The sequence below is a fragment of the Pecten maximus genome, chromosome 13 (genome assembly GCF_902652985.1).
Source record: "Pecten maximus chromosome 13, xPecMax1.1, whole genome shotgun sequence".
In the NCBI taxonomy this organism is placed as follows: domain Eukaryota; kingdom Metazoa; phylum Mollusca; class Bivalvia; order Pectinida; family Pectinidae; genus Pecten; species Pecten maximus.
Genome location: NC_047027.1, coordinates 38,357,544 through 38,382,838, shown reverse-complemented (window position 1 = coordinate 38,382,838; position 25,295 = coordinate 38,357,544). Strand labels below are relative to the sequence as shown.

The 25,295-nt window shown below is 35.5% G+C and overlaps 1 protein-coding gene across 2 annotated transcripts in view; it reads right to left on the bottom strand.

Annotated features, from left to right (window-relative positions):
- Window positions 1-595: 595 nt before the first annotated feature.
- Window positions 596-25,295, bottom strand: part of LOC117340880 (glycerol kinase-like) — a 43,621-nt gene continuing 18,921 nt past the window's right edge. Inside the window, exons 6-18 of one of the 2 annotated variants that reach the window (XM_033902657.1) lie at window positions 24,987-25,124; window positions 22,271-22,380; window positions 21,217-21,319; window positions 20,518-20,585; window positions 14,804-14,846; window positions 14,119-14,199; window positions 13,775-13,853; window positions 13,329-13,425; window positions 11,461-11,545; window positions 10,430-10,550; window positions 7,981-8,118; window positions 5,935-6,012; window positions 596-4,595 (exon numbers count right to left, since the gene is read on the bottom strand). In XM_033902657.1, the coding sequence (XP_033758548.1) occupies window positions 4,498-4,595; window positions 5,935-6,012; window positions 7,981-8,118; window positions 10,430-10,550; window positions 11,461-11,545; window positions 13,329-13,425; window positions 13,775-13,853; window positions 14,119-14,199; window positions 14,804-14,846; window positions 20,518-20,585; window positions 21,217-21,319; window positions 22,271-22,380; window positions 24,987-25,124 (1,239 nt within the window). In that variant the 3' untranslated portion in view covers window positions 596-4,497. Of the gene's footprint in view, window positions 4,601-5,934; window positions 6,013-7,980; window positions 8,119-10,429; window positions 10,551-11,460; window positions 11,546-13,328; window positions 13,426-13,774; window positions 13,854-14,118; window positions 14,200-14,803; window positions 14,847-20,517; window positions 20,586-21,216; window positions 21,320-22,270; window positions 22,381-24,986; window positions 25,125-25,295 lie in introns of both variants that reach the window. The other variant, XM_033902658.1, reaches the window with a different exon arrangement.

The window sequence follows — 25,295 nt, the reverse complement described above, 5'->3', positions numbered from 1 at the left end:
TTATATTAAACGGGAAACCATTCAATATCCTCTATATATTTAATAAAAACTTACAGTTATTCACTCCTGCCTTTTGTCTATATCATGTCTACCCATGAAAGCTAGTCAAGCAAGTGAAAAGCCAGTCAACCAAGAGAAAAGCCAGTCATGCAAGTGAAAAGCAAGTCAAGCAAGTGAAGAATACTCTGTTAATCCTAACAGGGAACTGTTGTTGCCAAAATAGGATTTGGTTTGTTTTGGTTTCATTTTGTTTAACGTCCTATTAACAACCATGGTCATTTAAGGGGGTGCCACGTTTTGGAGGTGGAGGAAAGCCGGAGTACACGCAGAAAAACCACCGGCCTATGGTCAGTACCATGCAACTGCCCCACGTAGGTTTTGAACTCGCAACCCAGAGGTGGAGGGCTAGTGATAAAGTGTCGGAACACTTTAAGCACTCAGCCACCGCAGCCCCTTGTTGCCAAAATCTCAACTCCGAAACTCTACCACCTTTTAGTGTACTTCAATCCTTGCAATTTTTTCATATAAAGTTTTTAGGAACATTACTTGATTATATTATTGTAGAACTAGACATTGAAATAACACACAGAAGATATATGTGATTTACATTTTTATTTCCCATAATAAATGAACTAAAAGCAATGACACAAGAGGAATGAAATATATAAAAGCGTACTATTATAAAATCTCTTAAGTGTGAAACTTAATAAGTGAACACGAGATTTCTTCCATGTAAGCAAGAAAGATTACATACAATTCTCATCCATAATTGTCATATATTTCCAAATAATTCCAAACATCACACCTTTTCAAATTATTTTTTTCGTCATTCAAATAAACTTTTAGTCAGCTACATATATGTTCTTTTTTTTAATTGGTATACAAAAATGTCACCAATATGATCATATTATTATCTATTAGGTAGACACCAGAACAGCTGTGAAAATAATCAAGGTTGATCACGTGGAATGCATAGTTATGAACAAAGCAAAATATTGGGAAATGATAAAATAAGTTGTAATCAATCATTTGATCGAGTTTACAGAAACATTCAGATTACATTGTATCACAATCACAGATATGTATGCATTGTTGTTTTACATATTCGTTGTTATAATCTCTTAAACATTAATCTCAATATTCAATCATTTTATAAAGCGGTTTTACACATATATTTATAATGCATTGTTATTTTTAAATAATGATAATAATTAATAGAAAAACTATTATTATATGGGGTAAGAAAACATCGGTCACAAAATTATAAATTATAGCAGTGTTATAAACTTTAATATTATTATATAAAATATTACTATAATCTCCAGGTAAACATTTTATTATTGATTATGACGGCGAAAAAAAACTGCTGAACTACATTTAAGATAGCTTTAAATTTCTCACTTGGTTGGATGGCTGACAATCTGTCTTTGAAAATCCTTTTTCCAAATACATATACATTTTATCTCACTATGCCATTAGTGGCATATTTCAACACATATCTTCAATATTCAAATAACATTCTGTAATGTGTATTGAGTAGCTCAATACATATTATATTTTTCTTTAGTGTGCCAGAATTTGATCCATAACTACTATGTTTACTACTGAGCATGACTTAACAAGAAAGGCTAAAGTTATAAAATTAAAGTCAACAAAATCTCTACAATATACATGGTAAAGCACACCTCATGTCCAAACACAGAATGGTAACGGAACACTGATCAGAGTAATCTCCCCTTTACATAATCTCCCCTTAACAAAGTTAAACATAAAACTACAGCTCAGATCAGGGGGGAACACTGATCAGAGTAATCTCCCCTTTACATAATCTCCCCTTAACAAAGTTAAACATAAAACTACAGCTCAGATCAGGGGGGAACACTGATCAGAGTAATCTCCCCTTTACAAAGTTAAACATAAAACTACAGCTCAGATCAGGGGGGGAACACTGATCAGAGTAATCTCCCCTTTACATAATCTCCCCTTAACAAAGTTAAACATAACACTACAGCTCAGATCAGGGGGGGAACACTGATCAGAGTAATCTCCCCTTTACATAATCTCCCCTTAACAAAGTTAAACATAACACTACAGCTCAGATCAGGGGGGGGAACACTGATCAGAGTAATCTCCCCTTTACATAATCTCCCCTTAACAAAGTTAAACATAACACTACAGCTCAGATCAGGAGATCCACATTACCAACTTAACGATCATCACACCTCCTTCTGAGAGAGTATTTAATAACAAGTCAGCGACATTCTCGCCTAAATTCAAATTCATAATCTCTTCAAAAACTAACATTTCTATAAATCTCAAACAGAAAATTTATTCTTATATAAACAAGTATATAACCAAAAGTAAATTTGTTCCTAACATTATAACATTATATATATAGAGTTAGTGGCATGTGTATTACTAAAAATAGATTTATGATCATTTAAGTTACAGTGACAGTACAAAGTAAACCGTCAAAGGTCAGTTCTGCCTCACACAAATTACATCCTACTTTATCTACATGTATCTTACCCAGATAAATGCTCAAGGCTGATTATAACATTGTAATTATTTCGAATAGCTCATTGAAGTATATATACTCTTTTGATGTAAAAATCACATCACTGTACTGTAATTATGAGAAAGAGCAAATTCCACATGTCACCATCCAAAATGGCAGATGTCAGCCATCTTGAATATCAGGGTCAACAAGAAGAATATTTTTGGGATTGAAGAACCACAGACATAAAGTAAACACTAACGTTATCACAGCGACAATAACGGATTGTGTTGATCACATAACAGATATCATTTGATGACGGGAGATTCAGCAAACTTACATTATGATAATCAATTTTATATAATAAATCTTCATTATGTAACAAGTTAGGAAACAGCTGTTTTATTTTATGATATTGACAAGAGACCCTAAAAGGATCTTGGCACCCACCATTGAAATATCTGTATTGGTTCTTAGTAAGATTGAATCTAAGATGTTTTCTCATATTTCCTCTTTTCATCATATTCACCTCTTGAAATAATCAAATAAAAATATACGTGTATCACATTGACAAAACATAACTGTACTTTGGTCTTGAAATCAAACATACTTGATGTCTCAGAAATGGTGATTTCAAACTTCATCTGTCAAAATCATAGATGGAGGCCTGTCAGATCTGATGTTTTTTGATCAGTTTCAAAATTTAACTTTGAAAAAAAAAAAGATTTACTTAGTACTTTCTATAACAAACTTCAAATGTCAAAATTCAAAACAGGCACCCGTCGCTTATTTTGTTTTCCGAAACAGCCTCACAATTCAACATGCACAACTCTGAGGACCAAAGGGAACCTACATATGAAATATGAGAAAGAATCATTTGGTATTTCTGAGAAAAGGCGGTAACAATGATTAAAGGATGATGGACCACAGACGAAGGGCGAGTTGAACAGCCTACCATCTGGTAATAATGGTGGTTGTCTCTTATCTTAACTCTCACTGAGGGGTTAAAACAATTAAAAAAAACAACATCACAATCACATCTTGTAATTTTGACTATTAAAATTATAAGTTATGTCATAAATTTGAAATATTTCATGACGAGATCAGACACTAACAAGCAACAGAATGTAAAATACATTGAAATAAAAACTTTATATTAGATAGGAAATTGAAAAACTTTGTGTTCAAGTTTTCAAACCCCACATAACCCGGTTTTATGACATAACTAAGAATTGTCAGTATTTTACAGAACAAAAATAATTCTACAAAGCACTTGACTTCTAAGACCAGAAATTCTAAATAGAGATCATCTATATGCATAAGCATTTCACCCGAGATTCAGGTAAGTAGCATGTAACGAATTGCTTCGACTTATTTCACCACCCTAGAAATGTATTTTAATGATTTTCTTCATAGCTTATCATCATGACTGATATTTGCAAGAAATTTTTTTAAAAAAATCATTAACAGGAAGAAAAAAGGCAAATTAGTAAAGAATATTAATTCATTTATCGTGAATCCCTTTGGGATTTGTCATTTGATGTGAATACTCTTGGGATTTGTTAAACTGGATGTTTGTTCATTATCCGAGGACTTTCAGTAGAACTTCATTCAAAATGAATATACCTACTAATTATAATAAAAAATAAAAGCAAATCTGGCTACCTAATCTCCACTATAACACAGATCAAGGTTTGTCTGTGACTTACACCACTATAACACAGATTAAGGTTTGTCTGTGACTTACATCGCACAGAGTAACAGACAAGCAGCACTGATATAACAATGTCACATACTTAAAGCATTTTATCAGTTAATTCAAAATCACAAATTACGACTAGAATGAGCAAACTTTGGACTGATATGTCTAATTCATTCTATGATATAAGGGTTCGGAAGATCTCAACATCATAAAAATATATCTCATACATCGATAAAAAACATTAAAAACATCAGTATATAAAAATTGGAGTATAGCGTACCTACAACCTGGCTAAATGTTACCTCTTGTGTAAAAGTTCTGCTGCTAGTAACAAGGCACAGCTGGTCCACAGAAACAGTCCGCCCGCGAGACTCCTGTACAGATTGGGAATAGGGCCTATTCTTCCATAGGGAAAAAAACAGATATTACATACATGTATATCATACTGTATCATACTATAACTTAATAATAATAACTGGAAATCTGAAAAACATGCACCTTCATCAAGAAATATATCACCATATTATATATATAGAAATATATCAGTAGTTAACGTCATATTCCAATCAGTATATCAAGTCAACAAACTGAGTACACTATTCAATCTATACTATCATTGTTCAATCTTTACTAATACTGCTCAATCTTTACTAATACTGCTCAATCTTTATTTTCAATCTTTATTATTATTGTTCAATCTTTACTTTTATTGTTCAATCTTTACTATTATTGTTCAATGTTTACTAATATTGTTCAATCTTTTCTATACTGCTCAATCTTTACTAATACTGCTCAATCTTTATAAATACTGCTCAATCTTTATTTTCAATCTTTATTATTATTGTTCAATTTTTAGTTTTATTGTTCAATTTTAAGTTTTATTGTTCAATTTTTAGTTTTATTGTTCAATTTTAAGTTTTATTGTTCAATTTTTAGTTTTATTGTTCAATTTTTACTTTTGTTGTTCAATCTTTACTTTTGTTGTTCAATCTTTATTATTATTGTTCAATTTTTAGTTTTATTGTTCAATCTTTACTAATACTGTTCAATCTTTATAAATACTGCTCAATTTTTACTTTTATTGTTCAATCTTTACTTTTGTTGTTCAATCTTTACTTTTGTTGTTCAGTCTTTACTTTTTTTGTTCAATCTTTACTTTTGTTGTTCAATCTTTACTAAATTAATACTGTTCAGTCTTTACTATTATTATTCAATCTTTTCTATACTGCTCAATCTTTACTAATACTGTTCAATCTTTATAAATACTGCTCAATCTTTACTAAATATTGTTCAATCTTTACTGTTATTGTTCAATCTTTACTATTATTGTTCAATCTTTACTAATACTGTTTGTTCTTTACTGGTGTGGTTTTATATCACAAAAATGGACATAACCTCCTTAAATTATTGTGTTCTGATACAAGTTTACTAAAACATGCAGGTTTATCAAACCATGGTGACTTCCTTTCTGTTAGGGACACATTTTCAAATTAAACAAAATGGTTAATTAAACTTTACAGAGATTATTTGCAAAAATTAATTCTTGGTGTTGGGACAGAAAGAACAAAACTATGAAAATTGTTTTCACTAACAAACAATGATATAACTTCAGTTATTTATAGCCAGAATCATCCTTGCTGTACATTAAAGAGTTTTTACAATAGATATATTGGCCACTTGATCTCAATATTTGACCCATATTCATTCAAAGAATTGTCTTTGTGAGAAAACTTACCCTGAATAGGCGTGGGAACCTCCCAATGCATAGATCTCTCAACAGCCAGCTTCCATCTTGTGAAACGCCCATCACGATCTGTGTAAAATCATAAAACTCCTAAAATATTGGTCTCTAAAGAGAATGCCATACAAGATATTATAAAAAAAAGTATGTTTATCTAATCTGGAGCAAGCAAATTCATAAAATCTACACCCCCGGCTTTCCCAATATGTTGCTGGTAAACATTTTTGATGTTAGGAGTAAACATGTCATTAAAATTATAGCTCGACAGAATGATAGATTCTGTTTAGCCATAATGTATTGCTTGAAACTTGAAGAAAAAAGTAAAGCCTTATACAGAAGTTAGATGTTTTAATGAACACATATATGATATGGCTGAGAACTTTGAGAACATTGAAAACTTTTGGAAAATATTTCAGAGATTTATTTAGTGGCAAATAACAATGTTTTCAAAATGAAGGGACAATAATTCTGTTAGTTTGATAATAATCAGATAATATTATAATATTTGAATGGGTTATTGCATGGAAACAGCAGAAAATATTTTTTTTATTTCATCAAGGGGACATAACTCTGTCAAATAATGTATGGCAATAGAGGCAATCAAACTTTGCCAAGCACTTACATTTTGGCATTTAATCGTGTTATCAAGTTGAAGAAAATCTGTAAACAACTGCTCCAGTCATTTCACAGAAACAGCAGAAAACAGCATTTTTAGTTAATGAAGGGGCCATCACTTTGTCAAATAAAGTCTGGCAAAAGTAACATTCAAACTTTGCGGAGTCCTTAATTAAGGCTTTAATCCTTGTTACCAAGTCTGAAGAAAATTTTTTAACATTTGTTGCATTTATAGGACTCAAACGAAGCGTGACAAATGGACAGATAAACCCAATATATCCCGTTTCGGTGAAAGCTGGTGATAAAATGTACTGATCGATGAATGATTTATGAAACAGTAATCAAAGAGAAAAGGCTCTCCCCTTCTGCAGCATATAAAATGTATGGTGAATTGAAATTGAGAAACAAAACCTAGGTCATATAATTACTGAGAAGGTTTTTATATATCTAACACATTGGACCACTTTAACCTTGAAAGTAAGTCAAGGTTGTTCTGTTGAACATACTTGTCAGCCTTTCATCCCAGGATAATCATTAACCTTGGTTATAGGCAAGAAATTACTTAAAATTTTAACAGCTTTGACCTTGAATACTTTTGAAAGAAGGTCAAGGACATTAATCTTTATAACAAACATGGTAGCCATTTTTAAATGAAGAAGCTGACAGGGTTTGGACGACAGATATTGCACCACACCAAAATCTTACTTGAACTTCAGGAAGATGTATGAGCTTAACCCTGACAGACATTTAGCTCTGATGATCAAGTTCAATTTAGAAAGTTACTGTTACTTAATATGAAAAACAAGAAATCCAAGAGTGACCATGGCACCCTCTACTGAATTGTCTTTATATTGTCGGATCGATGTAAGATGGATATTTTCTCTCCTTTTTATTCTGTCCTCTTTTTCACATAATAATTCTATAACAAGGAAAACCTTCATATGAAATCTAAGAAAGAGAATTTTCTCAGAAAAAAAGGGATAACAAACTTTAACTGACAAAATCCATGATGGCTGCCTGTTGACCATGTTTTTTTCCTGATCAGACTAAAAACTGAATGGACAACTTTTAAGGAACAAAGGGAGCCTATATCAGAAGTTTGAGAAACATCCATATATCTAGAAACAGCAATAATAATCTTCAACTGTCCAAATTCAAGATGGCTGCCTGTTGGCTGTTATGTTATCCAGATCAGACTCAAAACTGAATCCGCACGAGGGATCAAGGAGAACCTACACGATGTTTGAGAAATATTCTTCCAGTGCTACTCAAGTAAATGATAACAAGGATTGTTTATGGACGGACACTGGACAAGGATGATTTTAATAGACCACCATCTTCATTCTGATCAGTTACCTTGGTGTGAATTTGAAACCGTTACACAGCTCCTTTACCAAGTGAGATATAACCTATCAGACAACAAACCTTTAGCTCTGATGGCCGGGGTGAAGGTATCCGTGGTGATGGTAGCTTTGGCACTGTTCTCAATATCCCACACACCCTCGGCATAACCTGCTGCCATGGCAGCACCCAGCGCTGTTGTCTCTGGCATGGAGGGTCGCACTGCACAAACACATTTATGTAGTCAAATATAACTGTAACACAACTTATTGTCAAATTACTATAGACAGACTTAACTCCCTTAGTTATATCTGAGTATCTAAATCTCGGATTCAGTACCCCCGGTCTAGACTCACTTGAGAAGTTCTCGAACATTTATCATTGTTTCTGTTGTTTAACTATGAATACTGGTAGTTGACATTTACTGATTCCAGAATCTAGCTGTGTTCACTCAAAACAGACATCCAATGGCATTATTATTTGTAATGTGAATATTTTCAATAATCTTGTGCACAAAGTTTATGGATGGGGGGGAGGGGGGGGGGGGGGGGGGGGGGGTAATAGTAAGGCTCCCAACCTACTCTATCACAGGTATGTGTATTGGCAGAAGATTATATATTACAGTTGATTGATTATTGCTATTTCTATTGTGTTGCAGATGTAATAATATCTAAACCTGTCCTACAGAAAACAACAAATATTTTCCAGATCTGTACTTTGGTCATAATCTAAAATAATTGCCTTTTACATTGGACAGGGCATGCAACCTCTGTAAGCTAAATCACACATGTCTAGGGGCACTGAATCATAGCATTAAAGCAAAGAAATGTCATACACATAGGAAATATTGTTTCTGACGTAGATGTTTGGCTATTAACAATCTAATGAGAAATGAAAATGATGTGTCCAAACAAATTCCCGGTCAAGTAGATTATGTGATCAATGAGTCCAGATCACATCATCGATGAGTCGAGATAACAGGGATGTGTAGTCTTATATGATAAAAATACATCTAATAATCATTTGTCTACACAATGTAGACTTGGGCTATAGAGGAGGGTGAAAATGGAAATGACTTGGGCTGCAGAGGAGGAGGATTTAGCTAAAAAGGAGGGTGAAGACGAGGATGACTTGGGCTATAGAGGATGACTTGGGCTATAGAGGAGGATGACTTGGGCTATAGAGGAGGATGACTTGGGCTATAGAGGAGGATGACTTGGGCTATAGAAGAGGATGACTTGGGCTATAGAGGAGGATGACTTGGGCTATAGAGGAGGATGACTTGGGCTATAGAAGAGGATGACTTGGGCTATAGAAGAGGATGACTTGGGCTATAGAAGAGGATGACTTGGGCTATAGAGGAGGATGACTTGGGCTATAGAAGAGGATGACTTGGGCTATAGAAGAGGATGACTTGGGCTATAGAAGAGGATGATTTGGGCTATAGAGGAGGATGACTTGGACTATAGAAGAGGATGACTTGGACTATAGAAGAGGATGACTTGGGCTTATAGAAGAGGATGACTTGGGCTATAGAGGAGGATGATTTGGGCTATAGAGGAGGATGACTTTGGGCTATAGAGGAGGATGATTTGGGCTATAGAGGAGGATGATTTGGGCTATAGAGGAGGATGACTTGGACTATAGAAGAGGATGACTTGGGCTATAGAGGCGGGTGACTTTGGGCTATAGAGGAGGATGACTTGGACTATAGAAGAGGATGACTTGGGCTTATAGAAGAGGATGACTTGGGCTATAGAGGAGGATGATTTGGGCTATAGAGGAGGATGACTTGGACTATAGAAGAGGATGACTTGGACTATAGAAGAGGATGACTTGGGCTTATAGAAGAGGATGACTTGGGCTATAGAGGAGGATGATTTGGGCTATAGAGGAGGATGACTTTGGGCTATAGAGGAGGATGATTTGGGCTATAGAGGAGGATGATTTGGGCTATAGAGGAGGATGACTTGGACTATAGAAGAGGATGACTTGGGCTATAGAGGCGAGTGACTTTGGGCTATAGAGGAGGATGACTTGGACTATAGAAGAGGATGACTTGGGCTTATAGAAGAGGATGACTTGGGCTATAGAGGAGGATGACTTGGGCTTATAGAAGAGGATGACTTGGGCTATATAGGAGGATGACTTGGGCTATAGAGGAGGATGATTTGGGCTATAGAGGAGGATGACTTGGGCTATAGAGGAGGATGACTTGGGGCTATAGAAGAGGATGACTTGGGCTATAGAGGAGGATGACTTGGGCTATAGAGGAGGATGATTTGGGCTATAGAGGAGGATGACTTGGGCTATAGAAGAGGATGACTTGGGCTATAGAAGAAGATGACTTGGGCTATAGAAGAGGATGACTTGGGCTATAGAGGCGGATGACTTTGGGCTATAGAAGAAGATGACTTGGGCTATAGAGGAGGATGACTTGGGCTATAGAGGAGGATGACTTGGGCTATAGAAGAGGATGATTTGGGCTATAGAGGCGGATGACTTGGGCTATAGAAGAGGATGACTGACTTACCAACATTGATACCAAGGAGATCTGACTGCATCTGCATTAAGAGAGTGTTGGCAGTCATCCCTCCATCCACTTGTAGTGACATCAGTGGAATACCGCTCTCCTCATTCATTATCTCAAGAATCTGAAAATTAATAGATAAATACGAGAGAGTGACAGTGGTGTCCACTATTGTATGACGTTTACACATTCTATATCGGACAGTGACAGTGGTGACCACTATTGTACGACGTTTACACATTCTATATCAGATAGTGGTGACCACTATTGTACGACGTTTACACATTCTATATCAGACAGTGACAGTGGTGCCCACTATTGTACGACATTAAAATCAGTTTCTGTGTCTGGTCTAAATTATACTGTGCCATTGACAAAACTGAACATTACTTTCTTTTTTAATATTATCCATCGAAGGTTTGAAAATTTAAAACACAATAGTAGGTACAAAGATCCTATCAATGAAATGTAGGATGGATCAAGAGACCATTCTGACCAACCTGTCAGCCATTTTGTATATCTGTTCAGTCTAAACAGCAAGACATCAAGGTAACTTACACAAGAAATTTGTGCATGAGATAGAAAACAAAGTTAACATTAACGGTCAAAATCCAGGATAGCCTCCTGTTTACCATTCAAAAATCAGTCAAGATATTAACATATCAAATTTCATGCCACAACAAGAAATGCAATTTTCATGATAAAGCAAATCATTTGTTTTTATTTCATAGAAGACTTATGAAACTCTTTGCAAATTTTTCATTCTGACTCCCATAGTGGGGGGCTGTGGTGGCCGAGTGTTTAAGGTGTCCCGACACTTTATCACTAGCCCTCCACCTCTTGGTTGCGAGTTCGAAACCTACGTGGAGCAGTTGCAAGGTACTGACTGTAGGCCAGTGGTTTTTCTCCGGGTACTCCGGCTTTCCTCCACCTCCAAAACCTGGCACGTCCTTAAAATAGTCTGGCTGTTAATAGGACGTTAAACAAAAACAAACAAACTCCCATAGTGGCACAAAAGAGGTGCAGTTACTTACCTCCCTTGTTTGAAAGCATACAGCCTCCAGAGCTGCCCTGGCGATATGACATTTAGTGGTGAACTGCGTTAGTCCGCATATGACCCTGTATAAAACATAACAGTAGATTTTACAGGCTTATATTTTTTATATCATGCATATAATTTTTTTTTCAAGATTAAAAGCAAAATGTAGGCATCATATAAAACAAGATTTAATTTTGGATAAGGATGGAAATAGAATGGTAATATCACTACTCACCCTCTCGTGTCTGACTTCCAGTAATATCACTACTCACCCTCTCGTGTCTGACTGCCAGTAATATCACTACTCACCCTCTCATGTCTGACTGCCAGTAATATCACTACTCACCCTCTCGCGTCTGACTGCCAGTAATATCACTACTCACCCTCTCATGTCTGACTGCCAGTAATATCACTACTCACCCTCTCGCGTCTGACTGCCAGTAATATCACTACTCACCCTCTCATGTCTGACTGCCAGTAATATCACTACTCACCCTCTCGCGTCAGACTGCCAGTAATATCACTACTCACCCTCTCGCGTCTGACTGCCAGTAATATCACTACTAACCCTCTCGCGTCTGACTGCCAGTAATATCACTACTCACCCTCTCGCGTCTGACTGCCAGTAGGGGCAGAAATAGTACGGTAATATCACTACTAACCCTCTCGCGTCTGACTGCCAGTAGGGACAGAAATAGTACGGTAATATCACTACTCACCCTCTCGCGTCTGACTGCCAGTAATATCACTACTCACCCTCTCGCGTCTGACTGCCAGTAATATCACTACTCACCCTCTCGCGTCTGACTGCCAGTAGGGACAGAAATAGTACGGTAATATCACTACTCACCCTCTCGCGTCTGACTGCCAGTAGGGACAGAAATAGTACGGTAATATCACTACTCACCCTCTCGTGTCTGACTGCCAGTAATATCACTACTCACCCTCTCGCGTCTGACTGCCAGTAATATCACTACTCACCCTCTCACATCTGACTGCCAGTAGGGACAGAAATAGTACGGTAATATCACTACTCACCCTCTCGCGTCGTACCGACAGTAATATAACTACTCACCCTCTCGCGTCTGACTGCCAGTAATATCACTACTCACCCTCTCGCGTCTGACTGCCAGTAGGGACAGAAGAGACCAGAAAAGGCTGGGACAAAGTAGCACCCTCCCACACTGCCAGTAATATCACTACTCACCCTCTCGCGTCTGACTGCCAGTAATATCACTACTCACCCTCTCGCGTCTGACTGCCAGTAATATCACTACTCACCCTCTCGTGTCTGACTGTCAGTAATATCACTACTCACCCTCTCGTGTCCGACTGCCAGTAGGGACAGAAATAGTACAGTAATATCACTACTCACCCTCTCGCGTCTGACTGCCAGTAATATCACTACTCACCCTCTCATGTCTGACTGCCAGTAGGGACAGAAATAGTACGGTAATATCACTACTCACCCTCTCGCGTCTGACTGCCAGTAATATCACTACTCACCCTCTCGCGTCTGACTGCCAGTAATATCACTACTCACCCTCTCATGTCTGACTGCCAGTAATATCACTACTCACCCTCTCGCGTCTGACTTCCAGTAATATCACTACTCACCCTCTCGTGTCTGACTGCCAGTAGGGACAGAAATAGTACGGTAATATCACTACTCACCCTCTCGCGTCTGACTGCCAGTAGGGACAGAAGAGACCAGAAAAGGCTGGGACAAAGTAGCACCCTCCCACACTGCCAGTACTATCACTACTCACCCTCTCGCCTCTGACTGCCAGTAATATCACTACTCACCCTCTCACGTCTGACTGCCAGTAGGGACAGAAATAGTACAGTAATATCACTACTCACCCTCTCGCGTCTGACTGCCAGTAGGGACAGAAGAGACCAGAAAAGGCTGGGACAAAGTAGCACCCTCCCACACTGTCAACACCAGCAGCTAAGTCCTCTGTAACACACAAAGTCAAACCTCTGTTAGTCATAGTTACAACAACTCTAAGGTTGTCAGTCTTCATGTTTGACTGGGTTGTCTCCCTTAATGGTTTTACTGTTTGACTGGGTTATCTCCCTTATTGGTTTAACCGTTTGAGTGGGTTGTCTCCCTTATCAATCTTCTCCCTTATCAATCTTCCATTTTGACTGGGTTGTCTCCCTTATTGGTTTAACTGTTTGAGTCGGTTGTCTCCCTTATCAATCTTACTACATTTGACTGGGTTGTCTCCCTTACCAATCTTCTTGGACTTCTTTGATATCTCTTAACTTGTCAACCATAGCGATACAACAACAATCCCCCTTACCTATCTCTGCTGAGGTCTTGATGATTCCAAGGTTGTCCCTGAGCCAGCGTACACAAGCACCACCAATGGCAACAGCTCCCTGTAAGATATAGAGATACAGACATGTAGTCTGAGAAAAAAACACCAGAAAAATATATAACTACATACATGTATAATTTAATTGTAACCATAAGTTCATGTATATATTCATGCCTGTTCTGCAAATCCATTGTGTAAATGTTGAAAGTGAGGCTATTAATACAAAACACATACAATGTATATAATGAAATTGTGAACAAAGCTACAAAAAAGTTCATACTGACAGTATTTGGCAATATTAACAAAATAGCAGCAGTTTTATATACCTCAAGAGCATAGATGACAGGTTTGTCTTTGCCAAGTTGATAGCCCACCGTAGTTAACAGGCCATGGTTGGACTCACACACCTACAAACATCAATAAATTCAGTCAACAAATGATTTCATGATACGAGAAAAAATGGAAATATATCAATAAAAAAAGTATAAATATATAATAAGGACAAAAATACAGCAAAAAATTTTTAATTCATGTAATCTGCATGGGTCGCTAAGGTGTCAATACTACAATTCAACTATATATTGTAGGTTTGGTTAAAATAACAATGACATTCCTAGCATTCCTAATTTCCAGAGTCCCTGGACCATAAATTCTGGACAATATTCCGTAAATGAGTAAATTGGTTGGACTTATACTTTTTGAGCAATGGATCTAAAAAACAGTGAAAAACGGATAGTTTTTTGTAATGTGACCTTGTCCTTAGTCCCTAAGGCCTGAGAACTTTTGATAATGAAGATCTGCATGAAGTGTAAGTTTAATTGGTCAAAGGGAACTAGAGTTATCGCATAGAAAAGGAGGCACCACCACTAACATAGTGGTACATGTATGTTGTCTGATTTTTGCAGGTGACAAAAAAGGATTGTTTGCAGATGAATAGACATACAATTGGCAGATGAAGGACAACTTACATACTAGCCCATCATTCATGATAAAATATAGGATGTCACTTACCTCAGTACCAGTATTCATCAGTAGGAAACAGCCCGTACCATACCTGTAACATAATCATTTGATGTAGACTTAATAACATGAATATATACTTGTAACAGTTAAGTGGATTACTATAGACTTAATAACATAAATAAATACCTGTAACATAATAATTTGATGTAGATTTGATAAAAAAAATAATAAAATAAATATATACTTATAATAGTTAAGTGGGTGATTTTTGTGTAGCCTTACCTATCAAATTTATATACATAATGTTTATGTACCTGTAACAGAACTTTGGGAGAGACTTTTCCCAATACATAATGATATACCTGTAATCCTTAAGTGGGTACCTATATCTAGTTTTCATTGTTGTTAATTGAAAGCCTTATTTTCTGTACTTTCAACATTTATTTAGAGCCTTATAAACCCCTATCACACTCAGCTACGTTCTGACTACCTCCAACCACATCCTAGAAAATTTGAAGGTCACAGTTGGAACTTATACAACTCGGAGAAACTGATCAGGACCTGGTATTGTCTTCGTGGGAGTGGAGGACGCGGAGAAACTTTGAACATGTTAAAAGAGGGATCTTGGTGTCCACCATTGAATGATCCTTATCAGTCAAATGAAAGACTGATCTATTCTCTTCTTTTCCCTCTTTTCACTCTTCTTTCAATAATTTACTAACATTACATTACACAATATAGTAGGAGAAACCTACAATTGTCAAAATACAAGATTGCCGCCTGTCGACCATGTTGTTTTCCGAGCAAGCAAGACTAGATTTTTTTCTTATTTCTGATAATCTTGTTTCATCAGTATCACAATCTAATATTGAACCTGGTTACAGAACAGATCATTCGGCTCCATACATATCTCTAAATTTTAATGATTTTAAAAAAGGGAAGGGTCTTTGGAAATTTAATAATTCTCTGCTGTATGAAAAAGAATATTTGGAATTAGTAGAAAATGTTATAAAAAGTGTCAAATTGCAATACTCTCTTCCGGTTTATAACTTAACTGCTGCCCCAACTATTTCCAATAGCGAAATTCAATTTATTATTGATGATCAGCTATTCTTAGAAACTTTGTTAATGGAAATCAGAGGGCAAACTATATCTTATGCTTCATACAGGAAAAAACAGCAGAACATTAGAGAAAAAGAACTGATAAGAGAAATAGAAACATTAGAAGCTAATTATGATCACAATAGAGAGGAATTAGAAGCAAAAGTAAAAGAGTTAGAAAGTATACGGATAAAAAAGATCAAAGGTAGTATAGTTAGGGCCAGGGCAAAATGGATAGAAGAAGGGGAAAAACCAACAGCATACTTCTTCAGTTTAGAGAACCGTAATTTTACTTCAAAAATTATTCCAAAACTACAGAAAAATGATAATATTATAACGGACCAAAAAGAAATTTTAAATGAAGTACACAATTTCTATGAGGATTTATACAGATTTAAGGAAGTCGAACATGTTAGTCTGGACAATTATCTACATGGTTGTAATATTCCAAAATTAGAGGAACATGAAGCCAATAGTATAGAAGGTATGATTACAGTAGATGAGGCAGGTATATTTCTAAAACATATGAAAAACAATAAAAGCCCTGGTTCAGATGGATATACTGCTGAATTTTTTAAATGCTTTTGGAAAGATCTAAAGGACTTTGTTGTTAGGTCTATCAACTATGGTTTCTCTATTGGTCAACTTTCAGTAACACAGAGACAAGGCATAATAACCTGTATTCCTAAGGGTAACAAACCTCGACATTTTATAAAAAATTGGAGACCTATTTCTCTTTTAAACATTTCATATAAAATAGCTTCTGGAATTATCTCCCAAAGAATAAGAAAATATTTAAACAAGTTAATTAATTGTGATCAAACCGGTTTTCTATCTGATCGCTATATAGGTGAGAATATCAGAACTCTATATGATGTGATGCAGTATGCTGAAGAAGAAAATATTCCTGGAATGCTACTATCAATAGATTTTGAAAAAGCATTTGATTCTGTTTCATGGAATTTTATTGAGAAGGTCTTAAATTTTTTTAATTTTGGAACTGACATCAAAAAGTGGGTCAAAACTTTGCATTGTGAAGTTTTTTCTTATGTAAATCAAGGTGGCAATATTTCTTCTGCTGTCAACATCAAACGTGGATGCAGACAAGGCGACCCGATCGCTGCATATATATTTATTCTCTGTGCTGAAGTTCTTGCTGCTAGATTAAGAAATAACAAAGATATTAGAGGTATACAGGTAGATAATACAGATATTCTTAATTTACAATATGCTGATGATACTGGATTGTTGCTTGATGGTTCAGAAAAATCTTAAAAGGAATCTATTAATGAGCTAGACAATTTTTCTAAGATATCGGGGCTCAATATTAACACAGATAAAACACATGTTATTTGGTTTGGAAGCAAAAAATATAGTCAGGAAACTTTTTTGCCACAATTAGACTTACAGTGGGGTAAAAGCAGGTTCACATTTCTAGGAATAGACTTTTCTGTTGACCTAGCTGAAATGCCAAGGATGAACTTTGACAAAAAAATAGTAAAACTTAAATCTCTAATATCCTCTTGGAAAAAGCGGAATTTGACTCCTATTGGTAAAATTAATATTATAAAATCCCTATTAATCTCTCAGCTAAATTATCTTTTTATTACTCTGCCTAACCCACCTGAGAGATTCATAGTGCAATAAAATTCCATAATATTTGACTACCTTTGGAATGATAGGCCTCATAAAATAAAGAAAGATATTGTTATCCAAAACTACTTAAATGGAGGCTTGAAAATGATAGATGTCCAGGCTTTCATAGATTCACTTAAGTTAGGTTGGGTACGTAGGATGTTTAAGTCTTCAGGCAAATGGGTTATCCTCCTAAAGACTATGATAGATTTTAAAAAGTTACAGTGCTGTGGGAATGCTTACATATCTGTATGTGAATCTAAGTGTTCTAATAAATTTTGGAAAGATGTTTTCAGAATATGGAAAAAATTGAGAAATTCTAGACTATTTAGGAAAAGGGCATTGGATCATGACTCTTTTTTGAAAACTCCATTATGGTATAATACAGATATAAAAGTTGGAAATAGCACCATCTTTTACAAAAACTGGTTTAATGTTGGAATTTATACAATTTCTGACTTGGTTAAAAATCATGGTAATCTAAGTTTCTATACAATTAATGAGTTTCTAGAAAAATTCAGAGCCAACACTAACTTTCTCCAATACCACGGACTGATATCTGCAGTTAGATCTTTTATGGATAATTATGTTTTAGAGCCTCCATTTGAAAATCCAGTTCAGCCATTTATACCTTTGCATTTAGAAATTTTCTATAAGAACCATAAAGGCTCAAAAGACTTTTATAATTGTCTCATCACACCAGCTTCTGTACCAACCGGTGTTAGGAAATGGCAGGAACAACACTTCTACTTTAATGAAGACAAATGGAAAAAAATCTTTAAAATTCCCTTTAATGTCTTCCGCAGTCCAAAGTTACAATGGTTTCAACTGAGAATTATTCACTATATCCTAGTCACAAATACTTTTCTTTTTAAAACACATATAATTGCTAGTCCTTTATGCACTTTCTGTTATAGTGAACCAGAGAAAGTAACGCATTTGCTCTGGGAATGTGTATGTGTACAAGAATTATTGCAGGAATTTGAAAACTTAGTTGATATATTGTTTATTGCTTTTTCTATGAACAAAGAATCTTTCTTATTTGGTTTATTATCTTCATATGCCAACCCTGTTGATAATGAAATCATTATTATAATTAAATATTATATTTATAAAACAAGATGTTTCAACAAAGCTTTAAATATAACAGCCCTTGTTAATGATATCAAGGATCATTTTACTGTTCAAAAATATATCAACAATGGAAATAATGTACACAAAAAATTGATTTTTGAAAATAATTGGAAGAAATGGATGCCATTATTGGAACTAAACTGAATATTTTCCTTCTGGCAGTGTCGAATCTATTTAATTTTGGTAAAGAAGTTTTTGAATTAAATTATTTCATTTTAATATATACATCTTTATTTTTGAATCTCCCTCCCCCTCTCCTCTCTCTTTCCCTTCTTTTCTCTGCCTTTTTTCTTCTTTGTTTTCATGTATAAATTAATTATGTGTGTATGCGAGTTTGAAAGTTTGTTGTGTGTGTATGTGTGTGAGTGTGTGTACTTGTGATGGTGTGTGCGCATGTGCTGTTTGTATGAACATGATGTTTACAAGTAATTTATAAGTGTGAATATGATGTTTGCTTTTCTCTCTTTGTTGTATGTATACAGTATTTATTTATATACCGTCTTTGTTTTCATGTACAAATTGATTATGTATGTATGAGTATGTTTTGAAAGTTTGTGTGTGTGTTGTTTTGTGTGCATGTGCTGTCTGTATGAACATGATCTTTGTTTACATGTAATTTATTAGTGTCAATATGATGTTTTGCTTTTCTCGCTTTGCTTGTGTATGTATTATGTATACAGTATATATCTATATACCGTATACCGTACTATGTTAATATATCTCTGGATATAAGATTGGATGTGTGTAAATGTATGCAGTATGCAATATGCGTGGGAATTTTATATGCAATATTTTGTCGATGTACTTGAGAGCAAGCAAATGATATATATAGATTAGGTTTTTGTGTATGTTTGTGTGTGAGTGTGTAAAGGAATAATTGTATTTTATGTATATTGATGAAAATCCTGAATAAAAAGATAATTACAAAAAAAAAAAATGTTGTTTTCCGATCGGTCCCATAATGCAATTTCCACAACCTAAGACCAAGGGAATCTTACAAATGAAATAAGAGAAAAATACCTTTAGCACTTTCTAAGAAATAGCGATAACAAACATCAATTGTCAAACCCAAGATGGCCGCCTGTCGGCCATGTTGTTTTCCGATCGTTCCCAAAATGCAATATGCTTAACTAAGACTAAGGGGAACCTACATGTGAAATTTGATAAAGATCCCTTTAAGTACTACATGTAGCTGAGAAATAGCGATAACAAGAATTGTTTACCGAGGGATGGAAGGACGCACCAAGGATGCAGGGCGATTTGAATAGTCCATCATCTGATGATGGTGGGCTAAAACTCATACAGACATCTTCTTAAGAACTAAGAAGCCTAGACACCTGTTATTGGGTCTATGCTGGGATGAAAAGCTAAAGTATTTTGCTTTGAATGACCTTGACCTTCATTTAAGGTCACAGGGGTCAAATAGGCTAAAACCTTTAAATGTCATATTCTCAATAGCCATGGGACATAGAGACCTCATATTGGGTCTGTAGCAAGCTGGGATGTAGGACAACACATTTGTATGGATGATCTTCATTCAAGGTCATCAAGATCATTTCCGCCTTAAGTTTGTCAAAGGTGTGAAAAGCCTGTCAAACTGTCCATTCTAGTCTTATTGGTCTTACCTGTTTCTTTACTTTGTGTTTCTTACATACATTTTTATTTCTTTTACTTAAGTCATGTTTTTTAACTTACGTGTTATTTTATTTATATGCTTTTTTATTTAAGTGTTTTTTACTTATGTATTTTTTTACTTACATGTTTTTTTACTTCCATGTTTTTTACTTAAGACATGTTTTTTTTACTTAAGTTTTTTTTTTACATGTTTTTTGTCTTACATGTTTTTATTACTTACGAGTCTTTTTTTTACTTACTAGGTATTTTTTACTTACGTGTTTTTGGCCTGTCCTGGTTTGAAACACATTTGACCAACCAAAGCTGCCTGCTGATCCCCCAGTATCTATTACATAACAAAGTGTCACAAGTTATACATACCTGTAGCATCCTTATGTAACAACATAGCAGCAATGATAGGGTGTGAACTGGTATATATAGATATAGTCAAACTAAATCCAAGGATTCAAGGAAGTCCCAATTAAATCTCTTTTTTATACAAAATAAAGAACCTTTTAAGAACCCAAATGGCATTATCTTGCACATGTGTGGTTTCAGCACTGTTTTGTCCATTTTAATGAGTTCTATCAGTTTTGAGATACAAAAAGCATTTTGTTTTGTTCGAACTTGTCAACACAATTTTCCTACAAAGACATGCTCATCTCATTTTGAAATGTATATTTCTCATTGCAACAATAACAACAATTATGTATAAATAGATACAGTAACTGCTTCTGGTTTTAATGAAGAGATTTCTTGGATAAGACAAAGTTTTTTTATCATAATAAAATATTACTAGATTAAATAAGTTTACATCAAGATTTTTGTTTTAAATGTTAACTGGTGTGTATATTGCATTTGTTTTTTACAGATAATTAAAAATGATGCACCGTTAAAAAATGAAGTTTACAAACCTGCACCCCCCCCCCCCCCCCCCCCCCCCCCCCCCCCCTCCATCACCCCCACCCCACACTTACCCCTGAGATGTTGAGACCCTTTAAGGGGCCAGAAACTAGTTGTCCATAAACTTCCGCGGAACTTCTGATCTCTGGTAAAACTTCTACCGGAATGTCAAAGAACCTGGAATAAAGAGACAATAATCTATATATAGTCTTAGGGATAAGCTTAGTGAGGGTGTAGATTCGAGTCAAATATCTGTTTCTGTGTAACTTCCATTTTTATTCCCTCAAAAACTAAACATGGAAACAACTTCCGGTGATGGATATAAACACGTACAAAATGACGGATTCTGGATATGCGACTGATGGTTTATAACAATATATATACATGATATATATAACAATAGGGTATATATCAAACAATAAGTTTTTTATTTCATATGAAATCTTATGAAATGCGTCTTAGATGTTTATATTTTGGAGAGCCATGGTGAGCAAAAATCAAAACTCAGGGACGAGCTTCATAAAATCTTATTTGAAATGACAACAAATATAAGATAATTCCTAACACATACACATAACTTAGAAAAAATTTTGACAAGTCAAAATGTAGTTCGGTAATATCAAACAGAGACAGCCATTTTGTTGTGCCATGTTGAATTCATGAGGTAATGCCGTTAGCCATATCATGACGTCACAATTGATTTCTGACTGGCACAGCCAATCAAAAGAAAGCTCCAATCCTAGGTATATTACCCTGGTCATGAGACCTCATTACATATTGCACATTTATTTTCGTTTATTTGTCAGGGGTCATTTAAAGACGTGCCTGGTTTTGGAGGTGGAGGAAAGCCGGAGTACCCGGAGAAAAACCACCAACCTATGGTCAGTACAGACAACTGCCCCCCCTCCCCCTTAACCACTCGGCCACCGTGGCCCACATTACACAACACATTATGACATTTGACATATTATGGGCAATTTGACAGGATTACAGGCTGATTGTGTGATAAAAGTTATCAAGGAATACTTCTGATAGCTTCACTTTTTCAAAGAATTCCTTAATTGTAATATATATGTGTATATTCTACTTTCAAAATGAATTATTGTTTAAATTTATTTCTGCACCTACTTCAGTAGATCTGTGTCCCATTCCAGAGACCCAATGTTCATCAACATCGTACGACTGGCATTAGTGACGTCCGTCAGGTGTTTACCTCCATCCTTCCCTCCAGTTAGGTTCTGGCAAAAACATACCACAATGTGTGATACACAATCACATCACAGGTAAATACACAATCACAATCACAGGTAAATACTCAATCACATCACAGGTAAATACACAATCACATCACAGGTAAATACCCAATCACATCACAGGTAAATACACAATCACATCACAGGTAAATACACAATCACATCACAGGTAAATACACAATCACATCACAGGTAAATACACAATCACAGGTAAATACACAATCACATCACAGGTAAATACTCGATCACACCACAGGTAAATACCCAATCACATCACAGGTAAATACTCGATCACATCACAGGTGAATACCCAATCACATCACAGGTAAATACTCGATCACACCACAGGTAAATACTCAATCACATCACAGGTAAATACACAATCACATCACAGGTAAATACACAATCATATCACAGGTAAATACTCAATCACACCACAGGTAAATACTCAATCACATCACAGGTAAATACACAATCACATCACAGGTAAATACACAATCACATCACAGGTAAATACACAATCACATCACAGGTAAATACACACTCACTAAACAGGTAAATACTCAATCACTTCACAGGTAAATACACAATCACATCACAGGTAAATACTCAAGCACATCACAGGTAAATACTCAATCACTTCACAGGTAAATACACAATCACATCACAGGTAAATACTCAAGCACATCACAGGTAAATACACAATCACATCACAGGTAAATACACAATCACATCACAGGTAAATACTCAATCACATCACAGGTAAATACACAATCACATCACAGGTAAATACACAATCACAATCACAGGTAAATACTCAATCACATCACAGGTAAATACACAATCACATCACAGGTAAATACACAATCACATCACAGGTAAATACACAATCACAGGTAAATACACAATCACATCACAGGTAAATACTCGATCACACCACAGGTAAATACCCAATCACATCACAGGTAAATACTCGATCACATCACAGGTGAATACCCAATCACATCACAGGTAAATACTCGATCACACCACAGGTAAATACTCAATCACATCACAGGTAAATACACAATCACATCACAGGTAAATACACAATCATATCACAGGTAAATACACAATCACATCACAGGTAAATACACAATCACATCACAGGTAAATACACAATCACATCACAGGTAAATACACAATCACATCACAGGTAAATACTCAATCACAGGTAAATACACAATCACATCACAGGTAAATACTCAATCACAGGTAAATACACAATCACATCACAGGTAAATACACAATCACATCACAGGTAAATACACAATCACATCACAGGTAAATACACAATCACATCACAGGTAAATACACAATCACATCACAGGTAAATACACAATCACATCACAGGTAAATACACAATCACATCACAGGTAAATACTCAATCACAGGTAAATACACAATCACATCACAGGTAAATACACAATCACATCACAGGTTAATACTCAATCACAGGTAAATACACAATCACATCACAGGTAAATACACAATCACATCACAGGTAAATACACAATCACATCACAGGTAAATACACAATCACATCACAAGTAAATACACAATCACATCACAGGTAAATACACAATCACATCACAGGTAAATTCACAATCATATCACAGGTAAATACACAATCACATCACAAGTAAATACACAATCACATCACAGGTAAATACACAATCACATCACAGGTAAATACTCAATCACATCACAGGTAAATACACAATCACAGGTAAATACACAATCACATCACAGGTAAATACACAATCACATCACAGGTAAATACACAATCACATCACAGGTAAATACACAATCACATCGCAGGTAAATACTCAATCACAGGTAAATACACAATCACATCACAGGTAAATACACAATCACATCACAGGTAAATACACAATCACATCACAGGTAAATACACAATCACATCACAGGTAAATACACAATCACATCACAGGTAAATACACAATCACATCACAGGTAAATACTCAATCACAGGTAAATACACAATCACAGGTAAATACACAATCACAGGTAAATACACAATCACATCACAGGTAAATACACAATCACAGGTAAATACACAATCACATCACAGGTAAATACACAATCACAGGTAAATACACAATCACATCACAGGTAAATACACAATCACATCACAGGTAAATACTCTATCACATCACAGGTAAATACTCAATCACATCACAGGTAAATACACAATCACATCACAGGTAAATACACAATCACAGGTAAATACACAATCACAGGTAAATACACAATCACATCACAGGTAAATACACAATCACATCACAGGTAAATACACAATCACATCACAGGTAAATACACAATCACAGGTAAATACACAATCACATCACAGGTAAATACTAAAGAATTCAAAGGTTTCAACACCATAGCTGCTTATGAATTTATTTAGTTTGCATTGTATGCTTCTACCAGATACAGGCATCTTTTCCATTGTAAAATTTGCTTGAAGTAATCAGCTATCTGAATCTTTTCCCTTGATTATAATCATCCCTATCTAATGTATAATTTACCCATAACAGCCAGGAGTCAACTGTCCCGAACAAACAGCGTCCATCTCGGATCGCAGCTCGGACCACCTCACTGTTGTCTATCAGCCATCGCAGTTTGACAGCACTGAAGTAGGTCGTTATAGGAAGGCCGCATTTAGGCTGCAACAGGGAAAAAAAGTCAAGGATAACTATGTACAACTTCACAAGTCAAGGGTGTTAGGATAGCCATGTACAACTTCACTAATCAAGGGTGTTCAGGATAGCTATGTACAACTTCACAAGTCAAGGGTGTTAGGATAGCTATGTACAACTTCACGAGTCAAGGGTGTT